Raw genomic sequence first — 16,812 nt, forward strand, 5'->3', positions numbered from 1 at the left:
TCAGACCCTCCCGCCGAGGCGGTCTCCGGTGCTGTCCCCTTTCTGAGGTCCCTCAGCATTTATCACTTAAAGCCCCGCGGCGCCGTCCGTCCCGTCGTCGGCGGCGACCCCCTCCCCTCACCCGGAGGTAGCTCAGCATCTGCTGCCGAAGCAGCTTCCCGTGCTACCTTCTCCTCGAGGTACCTCAGCATTTACCGCTGAATCCCCCCCCGGCACCGTCAGCTCCCCTCCCTTCGCCTCCTCTCCACCCCGAGGTACCTCAGACTTTCCCCCCAAGGCGTCCCCCCCTTGCCGTTCCCTACTCCGAGGTACCTCAGCCCTTGCCGCGCCGCTCCCCCGGCGCCCCGAAGGTCCGCAGCATTTACCGCTGAAGCCCACTCGGGGCCGTCCTCCGCCCCAAGGTACCTCCGCATTTACCGCTGAAGGTCCCCCGGTGCCCTTTCGTGTCGTCCCCGCTCCCCCATCTCCCCAGAGTTACCTCAGCGTCTCCTGCTGAAGCTCCTCCGTCCCGCCGCACTTCACAGCTCCTGCTGCCGCACGCCTGACGCCTCACGCAGCAGCACGCGCTACGAAGCCCGCGCAGCCCGCGCCTGTGGAACACGTTCCCGCCCAGCCCGCTGCACGAGCCAACCGCCGAGGAACCCCGTCACGCGCCGGCGGCGGCAATGCGCCCCGGCCCACGCGGGCAGAGGCAGCCAGGGGGCAGCCTGAGGCAGCCCGTGGACAGCCTAAGCCCGAGGGCTCCGTCCGTCCCCCGCACCCCGGCGTGAGGAAGGGAAATTTTCCCAGCACGGTGTATGAACAAAGATGTTTCTTCACTACATTTAATCTAAACCGAGTTTTGTCTGGCTAACTCAGTTTCAGCAGCCACGAGTGGATTTGCTCTGTGTTTGAAATGCTTGATGCCATGCTCACCCTAAGAACGTGCATAGGCTAAGATACCCAAGCACCTCATCAGAGACTTGTTGAGGAACCAACACAAAAGGTGAAAGCTGCTATCTGCAAACCACGAGGCAGGAGCAGTGTCAGTAAGCACCCCTACATGTCTCCAGTCCATCAAGATAGAACTGAGGAGGCGGAGAGGGATAGAAGCGCACCTCACACAAGCACAGATTGAAACCCGGCTATAGAAACATCCTACTTGCTAAGCGTTGTACAACTTCCTGACGTCCCTGTAAACATTTGTGTATTTCTAGAATACTATATATATATATACTGTTACTTGCTAAGTGTTGTACAATGTAGCAAGTTTCTGTAAACATTTGTACCTTCCCCAATGTGTGTTTACTGACACTTGTATATTTCCTAACACATTGGAAAGCTCTCTTGCTTTCACACCTGTGCGGTGGCCCTCCGTAGGACTTGGCTGCCTGGCTGCAAACTTACAGGGAACCAACTGCATGTGCAACTCCAGGGGAGCAGAAAGTGGGTGGAGGGGAATGGTGCGAGGTCCTTTACAAGACAAGGACCATTTTTCCTCTTTTCAGAATATAACAATTAAACATTCTGGTTCTGTTATTATTTGCACAACTAACATATTGCAAGATGTTTTCTTAAACTACATGTGCATATATGCGTGTGTGTGTGCATGTATACACCCCTCCACTACAATATTTTCAGCATGACAGTCCCAGTGTACTGAAGCAAATGGGGTCTTGGATGGGAACCTTTATGTCCCAGGGCTCCCACGGCTGCTCAGGGCCTTGAGCACCCCATGCCAGTGACCCTCCAGCAGCTGCACAGCCCCTGAAGGCCCAATTCCAGTAGGGCCTGTCCAGCCTTGGTGAGCCCTGATGTGACATCGTGGCAGTGCAAGAACCAGAATATAACTAACAGCTCTGATGCAGCAGCTCTGCAGCATGCATGCTCTGCGATCCTAGGAGCTGTCTGGGTGTTGTCCCAAAAGTGGAGTTATTACCCTATGTGCAGTACACCGATATACACACAGAACAGAGGTATGTGATTTATTCCCTGTCTGTGCAGAGATGGGTGCTGGGTGGCAATTCCTCAAAGCTAGCATACCACACGCAGGATTGACAACCTATTTATTGTGTTACAGGGTTAGAAAAACCCACCTAGATTTACATGAATCAGTCAGTAATTACCACATCTGATGTCATTTTCCCCTCTTTGAGACTGAGACTTCTTGTGGGTCTCACATGTCTCACTATTATAGCTACAACTGTCCTTTACAGACAACTAATACTGAACATGCTATTATAATATTGACCATCTTAGCAGAGTTAAATTAATTACTCTTCCTGAGGAGGTTCTATAATGATCCTCATGGAGAAAAAAAATCATTTTATACATATACAATCAAACCAATAGGTAGCTAAATTATTAATCCTAAAGAAAAAAAAAACCCAAAACAATTAGCTTTGTGAGCTATTTAGGCAAGCTCTTGTATCTCAAGGACAGTTCCTTCAGGTTTAACTTCTCCAGTTGGTGCAAAGGTCCATTCATCTTTATCAGGCCTTGGTGCCCTTTTTACCCCTGCATAACGAATCCAGGAACTAATTCCCTCTACCTTGGCCACAGTGTAAGTCTTCAACAGCACAGTATTGGGTCCTTTCCATTTCCTTTTTAGAAGTTTGTCTTTCCAGGTCCGTATGTAAACAGCATCTCTTGTTGGGATGGGTGAACTGGTGTATGCAAAGGAAGTGGAACCTTTTCATTTAGGTCTTTTAGGGAATGGGGGAATGGGGTTTCAGTTAGTTCCTCATGAGCTGTTTTCCTTCTTAGCTGGGGGGGCATTCCTCTCATTCTTTCCCTACTGCAGCATGGGGTCCCACCCACGGGAGATAGTCCTCCACGAACTTCTCTGTGAGTCCTTTCTGTCAGGGTGTCAGCTCCTCACCAATTGCCTCAGTGTGGCTCCCTTCCAAAGGGTGACGATCTTCAGGCCCAGACTGCTCCAGCCTGGTCCCCCACAGAGTCACAAGTCCTCCCTGCAAATCTGCTCCAGCGTGGGTCGGTCTCTGTTCAGTGATATTTTCTCCAGCTAATCAGCATTTCAACCAGCAATTCAGAGGCTGCAGAAAGAAGGTGGCTACTTAGGTCTTGAATCAGACTGAGAAACAGGCCAGAAAAACAAAAACAAAAAAAAAATCACTGTCACATTAAAGGCCAAAGAATTCTGGCAAAATATAAACCCCCTCGCATTTGTCCTTGGATAGCAAAGAGGCTGGGGGAAGCTGGGTTTATATTCTGGGTGATACTCTAATGGGCACTATAATTCCAATCACATTCAATATATTGAACAATTACAGATTCACTAACGAGGCACCTTCCATCTAGTTGCAGCCAATGGACTAGTATGGCCATACTTAAGGAATTTAGTCACATCTGATGAAAGCTCTCAGGACTAGAGTAATGAATGGTGCAGTTTACTAAAGCAACAGAAGTACAGGTTTCTTTTGGATTGCCAGTGATAAGCACACTGTCTGCAAAGCACATGCAAGAACCAAGAACACGGTAACAAAGCCGACTGCAAATGTACTGGTTATGAAACAGAAAAAAATCTATAGGCATTTCCAAGCTTCCCAGGAAGGCACTTGGTACAGCTCTTCCTATAGGCACCCCCATGGGAGGGGAGAGGTTCAGCCACTGACCCCAGAAGTTAGCGATGTCCTCCTGACTTGTCTGCCACAGCATCTTCCCTAACAACCCACCTCTATTAAGCCATTTTTGTACTAATTTCTTGCTGTCAGGTGAAGCTTGAGTGATTCTAGTCACAGAGATCTTTGTTATCACTGGTGTAATATCTTCTTGCTTTGCTTTTAAAGATAGAGGCTTAAAGAAATTTAGGGTGCATGCTCAGTGAGGAGTGATCATACCTTGGGGGTCAGTAGCCTTTGGGGATGGGGGAGCGTAATCTCATCATAATGTGAAAATAATGAGCAAGCTTGAACCAAAGGGCACGATTTTGACAAAAAAGAAAAAAAAAAAGGGAAACTGCTGGCTCAGTGTAACAACTATGCAGTTTCTCACTTCCATAGTACCATCAGGTTCCTATCCTGCTGTGTTATCACAGAGCCTGGCCATGGTGACTCCACTCCACCCCCATGCTGTTTCTCTCATTTAACACAACAATTTCACCTGTATTGCCAACATCTTAAGATCACAGGTTACATTATTTATGGAACAGACTCCCTGCACTTCAGCCACATTCCACCCTGGGAGTTTCCCTAGCATCATGCCTTCTCTTCAGTAAGTAACCTCCAATAATTACCCCACAATCACCAAATGTGAAATGCCAGAAAGCCTACTCGTGCTGCCTGTGGTGAGTTAAGTAACTGAAAACCAGACTGGGAGTCAAAAAGAAGAAAAAGGGATCATCATCCAACAGAAAGTGAACCACGTGACTCAATTCAGGATGTGAGCTTGTAAACACCATTTCAAAAAGAAAACATACTATCATTCTGTGTCATGTTGTATCACTTTTTAACATCCTAGAATAAAGACAGGCAATGTTTTTCTTTCTTTCTTTGAAGGATTGAGCTGTTGTTTCTGCATGTCCAAATTTAAAAAAAAAAAAAAAAGGCAACTTTATTAACCCCTGCTTACAAAGAAAGTATATCATGGAATTTCCTTTCTCTCGTGATGGAAATTTGCAATTCATTGCTGCAAATTGCACTTTTAAAGCCATCACTGATGAACAAACAGCAACCTCTATTAGCTAGCACAGTTCTGTCTCACCCTTCACAGCAGTAGCAATATCCACTCTTTACTAAGTAGTTTAACTGAGTACTCTTTTCTTTTTGTTAGCGCCCTGCTTCCTGTCTTCTTTCCTTTTCCTTTTTTTTTCCTTTTTTTTTTTTTTTTTAATCTCTCTACATACAGGAACAGAGCTCCACTCTAGAAAACAAAGAAAATGAAATGTTTAATTCTTCCCTTTACACTGTGGAGCCTTTCAGCTACATCTGTCCCATAAGAGGGAGTTCTATCAAGCCATAACCCTTACCAGCAACCTATTTCGTATCTTTGCCATTTAAACACCACCCCGGTTTTGCGTAGTTTCTCTTCAAAACAAATGACACTACCTAGGGGCACTCTTTTGACATGCTAGCTGCTTGAAAGACCTTTGATCACAGTTTCAGAGACAGCAGACAGAGGAATAATGTCCAAGAAACATCTTGTCCCTTCAGAGTTCCAGTCAACTACTGCCCTGGCCAAGTAGTATGCAAGATCAAACTCACTACCAAAAAAGTCATCCCTAGGGAATAATTCCAGACCATCTGAGACAATCTGTTACTGAAAAATCTCTAGCATTTCATCCTCTGATAATCGGGAGAAAGCCAAGTACCCATAGAGGCAGAGCTCCCAGCACCCACCCCCTCTTCACAAAAGGATTCATTCCATTAAATGCACATGAAATATGCATGACCGTTCACACAAAGGGTAAGGGAAAACACATGTCCACTGAAATTTGCGAGCAATGGTTCATACTGCCATCTGCCCCCTGAAAGGGAAGTGATGTGAAAATAACCAGAAATGTCTTCTGGATACCAGTCTCAAAATACCTGCTCTCTGCTCCAGGGACAACAGGCAGAGATGATACATGGTGTATTCTGGGGCAGCTGTCAAATACAAAGCACGCAGCAGAATATCATTACATAATAACTGATTAAAAAGTCAATATGTTTTATGCATGGATCTATTCTTCAGATGTCAGAAGGTTCTATTTAAAAGAGCCCACCATCAAATTCAAACTTCTCTAATTCTTAATCAACAAATTTACTATCATTCTTTGGTACACAGGGGGAGTTCTTCAACATAACTACGGCCCAGTAAGATTCAAGAAATACAGATGAATTACAACAATATGAATGTGGCTTCCCAAGGAAAATATGACATAATTACACCAAAAATCCATAGATAAACAATGATGTCATAGTAATTTTTCTATACCCCGTTTCATAAGCACTTGTGGTGAAATTTGCACATGAGTAAGCATTCTCCATCAAGTCCTGGTAACAGTAACACAACAAAAAACAATCAGTGTCTTGCATATTAATGTCCCTTTATAATCAGCTTACATAAATTGCTTCAACTGTAGTATAATCCATTTTCCTTAACAATTAACTTATATCACACACATATGGAAAAACCCTCACTTTAAATGGATTTCTACTTCATTAAACTCTTCTTAATGAGTCTGGGGATACAGCTTTAGAGTAAACGAGCAGAAGGTATTTTATATAAAAGTAGCTGAGTTTAAATAAAACCAGCTTAGACTTAACAATACCCTACAGCTAGCAAAAACGGGCTACTTTATGTACCACCCATCTAGTAAGATTTCTTCTTCTTTTACAAAGGTTTGCTTTGTGAAGAGTAACCTCACTGAATACTCACACAAGAGAACGTTATTGTAAAGTAACAAACAGAAGTCAAATGTTTCCCTATGTGTAACAGTGGTTATTGATTGCATATTGCCCCTTGCTGTGTAACAGATAACTTCAGTAATCTTACTCTACCCTCCAGGCCAGGTAACAAAATTTAGTTTCTTACCCACGTGGCAGTGTGTTAAACTGGAAAAAGTTTTAAAAATAATATCTTCTGTCTTAAAATTAATTCTGAGAGAAACTGAATTCTGCATTGCTCTATCCTGACACTGCTGCCAATGTTATTCAAAACTTCTATCTGTCAGAATTCCCAGACAGAAGGGCACACCTCTTCTAATTTAGGACCTGCTAGATGAATATTAGAGTACATAGCCCAAACCCCTGAAAGATAGTAAGCGAAGCAGTTGCATTACTTAACTTTCCCATTAGGTAGGGCAGCTTATTTCAGAGCTAGGCACTTTTTCCAGATCATGATTTTGACCCCTAGCTATCCAGATTCCTTTCTTTTTTGTTCCCTCTGCTTCAAAGCTGTGTCATCGGAGAGAAATGCTTCAACTTGATCGTTTCACCTCAGTCACCTGAAAAGCAAACATTGTCCGTTTGTAAATAGTGACAAACTATTCAGATCAATAATTATGTTTCACCTCGATGCAGGAACTGCAGAGCAGAGTACCCTCACCCCAAGCATGCAATATTTCCCCAGCAGGAGACAAGCAGGTTTTTCATTTCTCATCAAAAAAAGAAACAAAGTCCTGCGACCTGCTAGCTGTAGGGCATTGTAAGTTGTAAAAACACCTTGTTAACTCCGCTCTAAAGTTTGTATCCTCTCTGCCTGCCCCCTCCTCAGAGGTCCCTGAGAGATCACTGACCCTGTTGTACCTTCTACAAAAGCTATATAGTCTCTGCTGATTTTCTCTTGCATTTTCAGCCACGACTTTGTCGCTTGCACGTCAATTCAGCTGCTTTTAACTATCTGCAAAGTCGGTGCTGTCCTGCAGACCCCGTCGCCACCCTCCTTTGGCGCCGGTTCCAGGCCCGGTTCGCAGAGCGGCGGCGGCTCGCCGGCTGTCCGCCCCTGTCCGCCCTTCCAGCCGCCTGCGATCTCGGCCTACAACCCATGGGCTCCTGGGGGCACGGAGGCTGCTTCTGTGCCGGGGACGGGGTACGTAGCCCCACCAGGCACCGGCGCCAGCAGCCTGCGGCGGCGGAAAGGCGTCACCCGCGGCCCAAGCACGGCGCCCTTCCTGCCCCCGCCCTCAGGCCGTGCGGGGCCCGCTATGGCTGCGGCACGGCCAACGCTGGCTCGGGCCTTCCTGCAGCAGTGCGTGTCTGCCCGGCTGCAGGTGAAGCCGCCCGAGCGCGGCTCCGAGGCCGAGTGGGTGGAGGTAACGTCTGCCGCGGGCCACCTCCCCCTCGATATCGCCCCTTCTTCCCTCGGCCGAGCGGGACGCGGTGGGTCCGGGGCCGAGCCAGCGTGAGCGGCTGGAGAACGCGGGGATCAAGGGAGGGTGCGCTCGTTGAGGCCGTGGTCCGGCCGCCTTTAGGTAGGGCGGCCCGGCGGTAGCAGAGCGAAACCGCCGTCCTTTCCCACGCGTGGTCAGGTCAGCAGTGCCCGCGGCACAGCCCGTGGAGCGGCAGCAGCCCGCGCTTTGAGCTACTGCCTACGTTCGCCTCCCGAAGCTGGAGCCGGTCGCTGCCCAGCTTGGCCCTTCAGGGAGCCGGTCGCGGTGGAAGCCACCCGCGGGTGGTGGGGCTGGCCCCGGCCAGCAGCCGAGCGCCCATCCAGCCGCTTCTCCACCCCGGCCGGGAGGGGGAAGAGGAACAAGGAAACCAGTGGGTCACAGTAAAGTCAGGGAAAACACCGGATCTGGTCACAGGCTCAACAGCCTTGGTATGGGGGATTAAAGTTAAATTGTTGCTAGGTATCGTAAGCACTTAGTTAGTGGTGGGGTTATTGAGAAAAACAAACACCCCACCCCTAAGGTGTATAAGCTCGAGCAAAGCACACCTCCTCCTTTTCCAGGCTAAGCTTCACTTCAGACACCTCTCCTGTGCCCTTCCTAGTTTCCACTGCAGAGCTCCTTCCTTACCCCGAGTCCCTTCTGCAAGGCCATGAGCAACAGAGGAGGCTGGGGCAGATGCGGAGCAGTTTCTGCTGCTCCTTCTCACTCTCCCTGTTCTCCAGCACGGTTCCCCACAGGCTGCAGTCCTGTCAGGAGCACAGCTGCTCCACCAGAAAGCAACTCCTCCCCTTTTAACTTCCTTGTTTCCTCCTTGGAATTATCTGCCCTTTCTTAAATACCTTTTCACAGAGGTGTTACATGGATTTCCCTTTGTACCTCATGTGTGACTGTATGCCAGGAGAACAAAAGGCTGGGTGAAGCACTGAGACTGTAGCAGCAGTAATTCTGATTCGGTTTTTTTCCCCAGACTAAGAAAAAAATTTAGGACGTAGACCACCACACAACTTGAGGGAAACGTCGTCATTTCCCTCTTTTCCTCCCATAGTCTTCTCTGAGTAAGTCTGCAGGCTCTTTGGGCGATGTGCTGTGCATGCAGCCCAGGGCTACTTACCAAAGCATGAAGCTTACCCCTTTGGGATGCGCTGTCCTGCTGTAGCTGCCGCTGTTTATGAACTACCTACGCTAGGATAACTCATCTGTACAGATGTCAGCTGTTTAGCCCTTGGGTTTTAGGGGTTTGTCTTTCAGAAAGACCTCTACTTGCATAACTTTTACAAAGTAAAAATTCTAGCGTGTTTAAAGGGCTTGTGAGTTCATTCAACAAATCTGAAGGGAAGTTTTTTAAAAAGCCTGTCCCTAGGCGTTTTCTGCTGTTTGACTTTCACGTGGTTCTTAGAATGTTTCTCTCCTTGTTCAGAGGAGGCAGGTGGATCCATAAGACCTAGTTTCTGCAGCATGGCCTGGGAAACCAGAGCTTCTTGCTCGAAGGAAATGCATGTTGGCTCACGGATACTGTGTTTGGCTGAAGTGCATCTGTGTGCCTTGCATTATTAGCCTCTCACTGTAAGGCTAATTATAGTGGAAGTTGCTCAGCACAGCATAAATTAACACTAAGAAAAATACTCTGTTTCTAGCTTGCTAATCTCAGAAGTAAATGGAGATCTAGTAAATAAAAGCTGAAATGTCATTTTGCTGGCTGTCTTAAACTATCTGAAAAGAAGCATATGTTATGGTTTAGAGATACCATGACTAACTCTGTTACGAGGAAGTTACGCTGGTTTGGAAGGTTTAAATGGCTTAACAAAAATCACTGGGAAAGTAGTAGACTGCACTAAAGGAATCTGCAGGAGATTTGGGTGATCTCAGCAGCAGATATTTTTCAGACATGAACACAACTGGTACTTGCCATCGGTACTTAGGAGTCTTTCCTGAATACCTGGGTCTTTATAGAAGAAATATGTTGTAACAAGAACTAGTCACCATGCAGCAAAAAACAATGGGAAGTAGTTTCTTTAGTATGGCTACATTAGAGGTCACTGGAAGGAATCCTTGCCCCCGACGTTTTCTGATGGGGTACTGTTACTTCCTATATATATGTGTCAATGCAAAAATAAAAAATACAGACCTCACCAGTTGTTATTTACACAAAGCAGCGTGTTCCTCGTGATCTGTAGCAACTTAAAGGTGGGTCATCACCTTGAGAAATTTCTAGTGTCCTATAAATAGCACGTTCTATAGGTGGCTTGGAATAGCTTCTCAGCTTTAAGAGACCCCTGCAGATACTTTAGGAACTTTAGAGTGGATGTTCTTTATCCAGAAAAAAGGTTAGGAGTGTACTTTTAAACTGTACATGAGTCACTGCTCTTAACTGTGCTTTTATAATTGAATTTTTCTGGCTTGTCAAGGCTTACTGGGGATGGGATGGAGAAATGTTGGTTAGATAGCATCCATAATGTGTTTATGTATAGAGCAAAGTACTTCAGAGGAAAAAAAGGAATTCTCCTTTTAAATGCTGGGGAGAAATAATAAGGTGACATTTAGTGTATGGGAGAAAAGAAACGTAAAATGAATATTCAGTTAAAAGTGTAAGTGCTTCATTTCATGCAGTGAAAACTGCCTCTCCCTTATCTTATTTCCCTTGATTTGTCTTCTGGTCAAGAGAGCAGAGAGAAGTGCAAAGTACCAGGCACAGACTTGTTCTGTGAGCTGTGGCAGATGATGTAATCTCTCTTTGCTGCAGCTGAATGTATGAAATACAAAGATATCTTCTCATTGGGTAGCAAATCTGAACTTGAGACAGAAATGCCAACAAAAAAATCTAAGATATTTTCACAAACCAGCTTCCTAAGGGTTACAGAGTGTCTTAGTTTTCATTGTCAGATGCTTTACATTTTCCTGGGAGGAAAAAAAGAAGAGGTAGAAAAAGGTAGAGTCGAGATAACGTTTTGCAGAATGTATTTGGGTTTTGCATATGGCATCTTAGAAAATTCAGATGAATGTATTTAGAGAGGAGGGGGAGGGAGGATTTAGTTGCTTGTTGTTTTCCTGCAGAATTGCTAAAAAAGTATTTGGAGTCAGCATTGCTAAGGCCAGCTTTCTGGCCTTAGGGGCTGGGTACTTCAGCCCTTCATGATACAGGTTGCCTGGTCTGATGATTACTTAAGACAGTTGTATAATAAATGCCAGTGTTGCAAAGTAACATGCTTTGCTGGTTTATTTATGTAGGCATTTTACTGATAACAGCAAATCCACACAGAGCACAATTTCCCTGCCCAACTGCCTGCCTGTCACTACGTAAGTTCCTTGCCATGGCTGTTTGCACATCAGCATGTTGAATTGTGACCTGCTTATTTGTGTTATTTTGCTTGACTTTTCCTGCATTAAATATAGCTCTGAAGGCAGCCAACTAGCCTTTGATAAGTTACAGAGGACCTTCAGCAATGGCACTGGTTTTGCTTTGGTTCATAAGGTTTGCACATTCCCTGGCAACAAGAGCAAGTCTTAGGGCATCTGAGACAACTGATGTAAGGTCAGAGGACTGGCATGCATTACTATTAGGTTAGCTCTTGAGATTGCATTCAGTTTCACATCTTGTCGTGGTTGGACCCAGTGGGCAGCTGAAACAATCACCCTGCTGTTGGCTCACTCTCCCCCTCCACAAAATAACATAAAACTTGTGGGTTGAGATAAGGACCATTTAATAGGACAGAAAAAGAAGATTATGATGATGGCAATAATAATAATAACGGCAGCAACAACAATACAAGAATATACAAAACAAGTGATGCACAGGAGATTTGCTCACCTTCCAAACTCAGAGTGTTGCCAAGCCAAGCTGCTTCCAGGCCCACACCCCAGTTCTATATGGAGCATGATGTCATATGGTATAGAATATCCTTTTGGCCAGTTTGGGCCAGCTGTCCTGGCTGTGTCCCCTCCCAGCTTCTTGGGCACCACCTGCCTTCTTGTTCGCAGTTCAGCATGAGAAACTGAGAACTCCTTGACTGCTTGGCAGCAGCTAAAAACACCCATGTGTTATCAACATTATTCTCATCCTAAATCCAAACCACAGCACTATGCCAGCTGCTATGAAGAAAGTTACCTCTATGTCTGCTAAAACCAGGGTACATCTTCTATTCAAACAAACAAACAAACAAACAAAAAAACAAAACAAAAGAGTAAGACATAATGAGATTGAGACCTGGTGGCACATGTGCTGAAAATAGTGTTCAAACACAGTTCTCAGTCCTAGTTGAAACGGTAAGTTTCAGCTTGCAAATGGTTGAAGAGTTTTCAACTATAACATGGTTGAAAAGTGTTCTGGAAGGTCATAAACTTGTAATATAAATAGAAGCATCCCCTAGCAGCTTTAACTTGTCTCTGAATTAATTTTTTTTAAAATCATTTAACTTCCTCTCCCTTGAATTTCCATGAGTATACATGTCTCATCTTGTTATATAGAGTATATTAAAAAATCAGGCATCAAGTCATGAGAGAGGCTGGAAAAATGATGAATGTTTTTACTTAATCTTTAGCTATCCGGCCTTAGGACTTGCAGATGTCACTTTATCGACCTTTTGTCTTTTTGAATGAGCTGCTTGCAGAATACTGTTGTTTCTATATGAGAGACCATATTAAAACACCTTCTCAAGTCTCAGCATTGCCATGATCTTCTCTGACGTGTGCTCTATACTGGAGTCACGTCTGTCTAATGCAGTGGTCAGTTGTATACAGTGCAAATGCGTTTGGCCTATTGTATCACAGGCATTGTTATGAGTAGGCATATGTTGTTCATTGTTGTTCTCTATTAATATCCTGACGCTGGTCTGTTTCTGGAATGAATATTTAGCTGAACATACAAGGAAATCTAGACTTTGGCAGCCTGTATTTCCCTCCCTTATTCAAGCAGATGGTTTGGAATGTCATTTGAGGTTCGGGCCATCAAATTTCTTACGGTGTTTATGGAATATGGCAGTTACTGGAGAACGTGTACGATATTCTGCAGTGGTCAAAATGAGATTTGAAAGGAGCTGTTTAGAGCTTTTGAAGGATCTCAGCATGTGATGTTTTGGCTACAAAAAGCGTTCTCTTTTTCCAGAAGTTAGTCACTAGAAAAAACAGCCAAGAGGGCACAGCTCTCCCCAGTCATTGCCTTGGGCGTTTTGTTTAATCTCCAAGATAGCAAAGATGATACCTCATGTGTATAGCTAAGTTTTCTTGAGCAAAAACCTTTATCTTTTAAAGAAAAGGCGATGGGGGGGGGGGGGGAGGGGGAGAGGAGGTGTCTTTAAGAAACTGTTCACATTTCTTATGCTTTTGCTTTGATAACATCAATATTAATGACTCCTCCCTGCCCCAATCTCTTTAGCATTTCTTAGGTGGCATTTCATAAACTGAGATACATTTTTCTTCTAACAAAACACACAAGGACACTTTTTTCATGACAAAGCAGTGGCAAGGGGTTTTTTAGATACTGTATGCCTGTGAATATTGTATGCTGCTGCATGAAGTTAACCTGTTCAGGTATACTTGTGCATGAGACATAGTTGCTGTCGGCTGTAGAGCCATTCAGTTTGTCTTAATAAAAAACACAGACTGTGGCACACACATTCCTTGTGAACTAACCAAGAGGGCAGAAAAGCTACACAAGAGTTGCCTGGCACTTCCTCCTCAACACAGTCTTTATTCTTCCCTCAAATAGATACTTCTTACAAGCAGTCTCTCTGAATGCTAAGAAGTGACATCTTCTATACGAGTCAGGGGAAAGGTTCCATTTCACAAAAAAAGATTTCACCCAAACTGATGGATACTATTTTGAGCAACTTTATAATATTGTAAACAACTTCACAGGTTTTGGTTTAAGCCTTTAATTAACAGACACTGTGTTGTTTGAGAATTATCCTGCACCCGATTGCTTTTAACGTTAAAATATAATTCAGTTCACTGACAAGTCCTGTGGTGTTTGCAACGATTCATAATTGGAAATTAAAGTTATGCTGAAAATTATTTTTATCTGTATCTTTGATAGGATAGGAAAAAAAGCTTACATTATTTCCTATGCTGGGTTTAACTAGACTAATGCATTTTGTCACCTGGTCCATGTTAAAACTGTATGTTGTACATTCTGACTGAATTTGGCTTCACGTGGAGCTAATAAATTGGCCTGATTTGTATGTAGAAGCATTGTGCAAATCCTAAGTGTGTATCTCATAAGCTTCCACAGCGTGGTGTGTAAACTGGATGTCTGAAGCTATACTAAATAACTAAAACTACTCTCTGAAGCTTTTTAGTTGTGTAGTTCTGTCATTGTTTGTACTGGTTTTAATGATGTGTGCGTGGTGGACAATGAGAAACATTCACACTAGTTTTTGTAATCTTTCACAGATCCAGAGGGGGCTCGTTATCTACATATGCTTCTTCAAAGGTGCTGATGAGGATCTTGTTCCAAAAATCGGTATGACACATTCCTTATAAATTCTTGCGTTGTTTGAAAAAGAAGAAAAGCAGTACAGGCAGGGAAGGCAGCAACCCTTTGGACAAGAAGAAGTCAAAAAGCCATCAGACAGCATTCCAAATAGTCACCTGGCTGAAAGAACAGCTTGGTCGATCTCGTTTCTTCGGTCAGTTGTCCATACCTCTCACTCTGTCCACCTGCTCGTGATGAACCTGTGAGAGGATCAGTTCCCATGATGATAGCATTAGAGCAAACAGGAAGGGCTGCACCTGCAGTTTGACATATTCCATGTATCGGGAACAGGTTCAGTCCAGGACAGAACTGAATGTAGAGAGAACAGTTTTCAAGTGGTCCAGGCCTTGATTGAGAAGTATTTTAACACTGATCTCACTGAGTGTGCAGGATGTTTACAGTTATAGCCAGTAGAGGGAGTTGGGTGGATAACTGAAGCCCTTCCCACCTCGTTTCAGAGACCTGGTGTATGCTGGTAGCTTTCAGGTGCAATTTTCCGGTTTGTAAACAGCAGTATCTGCAGTTCTTTCCCTCTTCTCCACATGCAATTTAACTTTTCAAAGCAGAGAAGATGCTGTGAATAACGACAAATGGTAGTGATTTCTGTCTTCACCCACTTTCTTTGGTTTGAGGTTTATTCTTTTAGGGTTTTTTGGTTTTCTTTTTACTTTCCTTTCATTTCTTCTACCTCCTTTCCTCTGTCAGTAATACTGTATCACCTGGGAGTCTCCATGATGCCATGCAGTCCAGGTGAAACTGCCCCTTTTCTGTTGCTGGCAGATAGTAGGGCTTTTGCAAAAGGTTGTCTAACGACAGTCTGTTTCAAGCTGCTTGCTGGGACCAGAAGTTTGGAGGCATGACTAGTATCTTCACAGCTCTTACAGAGTAGGAGAAAGTTTTGGGGGAATTATTTGATTTGTCATAGAGACAATGGAAAATGTGCTACTAAATGGATTGATTTTATTTGCAAGTTTATGGCTTATGGGCCAAGTTGCATCTCTGACCTTCCTGCTCATTCCCTCTCTCAAAAGACAAGCTGGCTCCTGGACATCTCAAAGCAGAGCGCTGAAGGGCACTCACTCCACTGCTGAGCTGTGGCTTCAGCACAGATGGGTGATGGGTCCTGCTGCAAACTGCTGTGACCAGAATGAAAAGACAGTCAGGGCAGAAGCACCTCCAAAATGCACTGAAGATGGTGTCACCGCCTACAGTGTGTAGTGTTGTGCAGGTGTTGCCTGTTTGAGTATCAGGCAAGTTAGGGTCACTGATTGGATCCTGGGTTCCTTTGGGGGTGTTTCAACTAGAATCAGGTTTAGGATGAGAGGCAGCTTCCTCTAAAAACCCTCTTTAGACATATTATATTAATATCCTTTATGTTCTCGAGAACACTTGAGATCTTAGTTGGTTAATAGTAGTTACTGACTGTCCATGTTTCGTTTCATTAATAAGCAGTTTCTGATGCTTGAAGAGTTTGTCATGCAGCGCAATACTTGTTGAATCTTGTTTATGATGTTACACTGACTCTTGCTTGATTTTTATTTGCAGTCAATACGCTGCTGAATGTGAAATTAAGTGAAAATGAAAGCGGCGAGTACGTTTCTGTTCTCGATTTACCAGGCAATGTACTAATCATACCACAAGCTACCCTGGGCGGGAGACTGAAGGGAAGAAAGATGCAGTACCATGCAAACATTGAGAAGGAAAAAGGGCGTGAACTTTATTCTCAGTTTGTGACTTTGTGTGAAAAAGAGCTTGCTGCCAACACCAAAGGCATGGAAGCAAATGTCCTCGTCAGGCACGGCACATACGGAAACAGGCAGGTGTTAAAACTGGATACAAACGGACCTTACACTCATCTGATTGAATTTTGAACAAAATAAATTATATCCAGGATACAGGCTTGCAAGTCTTGTCCTTTTTTTTTTTTCCCCCATTTCTAAGCATTCATGTACTTATATGGTTTGGGATGTACAGTGTAATAAGGACTTTTGCTCATCCATACTGGTGTTGCCAATCCCATTACACAGAAGAATGCCTGAGACGGCCTTGCCATAGTGAGTGTGTGTCTTCTGTCCCCACTCATCTGAAGTGTGCTCAAAATCATGAAGATTCAACCAATGAAGGTGTGTAATCTCGGAAGGCTTTAAAGGGGGTACTGATGTTTCCTACTAAAAATAATAACAATAATATTACATGTGTCAGCTGTTGTAAAATATACTTGAGGAAGTGAAGTTTATGGGTTTTTCAAAAAAACCTTGGTGTAGATGTATTTATTTGCTCCCAGATGTCCTGAGTCAGACCATTTTTGTCTTTCTGCTTTCTATCTCTAAGACAGCAATGCTTTCCAGCTAACAAATGTGTTGAAAGCACAAATTCACAGGATTTTTAGTACTAAATAAGGAAGCTCAGCCCCCTCACCCAGGGTGTGTAGGGGTGTGACGCTTCAGGCAGGACTGAGCATGGGCTACACGGGGAAGGAAAAGTTAGGCACATCTAGAAACTGAAGTCGAGGCAATTCCGTTGCATTGCTCTCTTG

The 16,812-nt window shown here is 44.4% G+C and overlaps 1 protein-coding gene across 1 annotated transcript; it reads left to right on the forward strand.

The window, feature by feature from the left end:
- The first annotated feature begins 7,623 nt into the window (after positions 1 to 7,623).
- Positions 7,624 to 16,174, forward strand: DTD2 (D-aminoacyl-tRNA deacylase 2). The gene is made up of 3 exons (XM_084263470.1): positions 7,624 to 7,732; positions 14,195 to 14,264; positions 15,822 to 16,174. The coding sequence occupies exons 1-3, from the start codon at positions 7,625 to 7,627 to the stop codon at positions 16,145 to 16,147; spliced, it is 504 nt and encodes a 167-aa protein (XP_084119596.1). The 5' UTR covers position 7,624; the 3' UTR covers positions 16,148 to 16,174.
- The last annotated feature ends 638 nt before the right edge of the window (positions 16,175 to 16,812 follow it).

This window comes from Gallinula chloropus, assembly GCF_964237585.1.
Source record: "Gallinula chloropus genome assembly, chromosome: 4".
NCBI classification, from domain to species: Eukaryota; Metazoa; Chordata; class Aves; order Gruiformes; family Rallidae; genus Gallinula; species Gallinula chloropus.

Excerpts from the sequence above, each read along its gene's own strand:
- DTD2 (XM_084263470.1), top strand. The coding sequence starts at position 7,625 with ATGGCTGCGGCACGGCCAACGCTGGCTCGGGCCTTCCTGCAGCAGTGC. Across the intron at positions 7,733-14,194 it reads CCGAGGCCGAGTGGGTGGAG|ATCCAGAGGGGGCTCGTTAT; the intron begins GTAACGTCTGCC and ends AATCTTTCACAG. Across the intron at positions 14,265-15,821 it reads GGATCTTGTTCCAAAAATCG|TCAATACGCTGCTGAATGTG; the intron begins GTATGACACATT and ends TTTTATTTGCAG.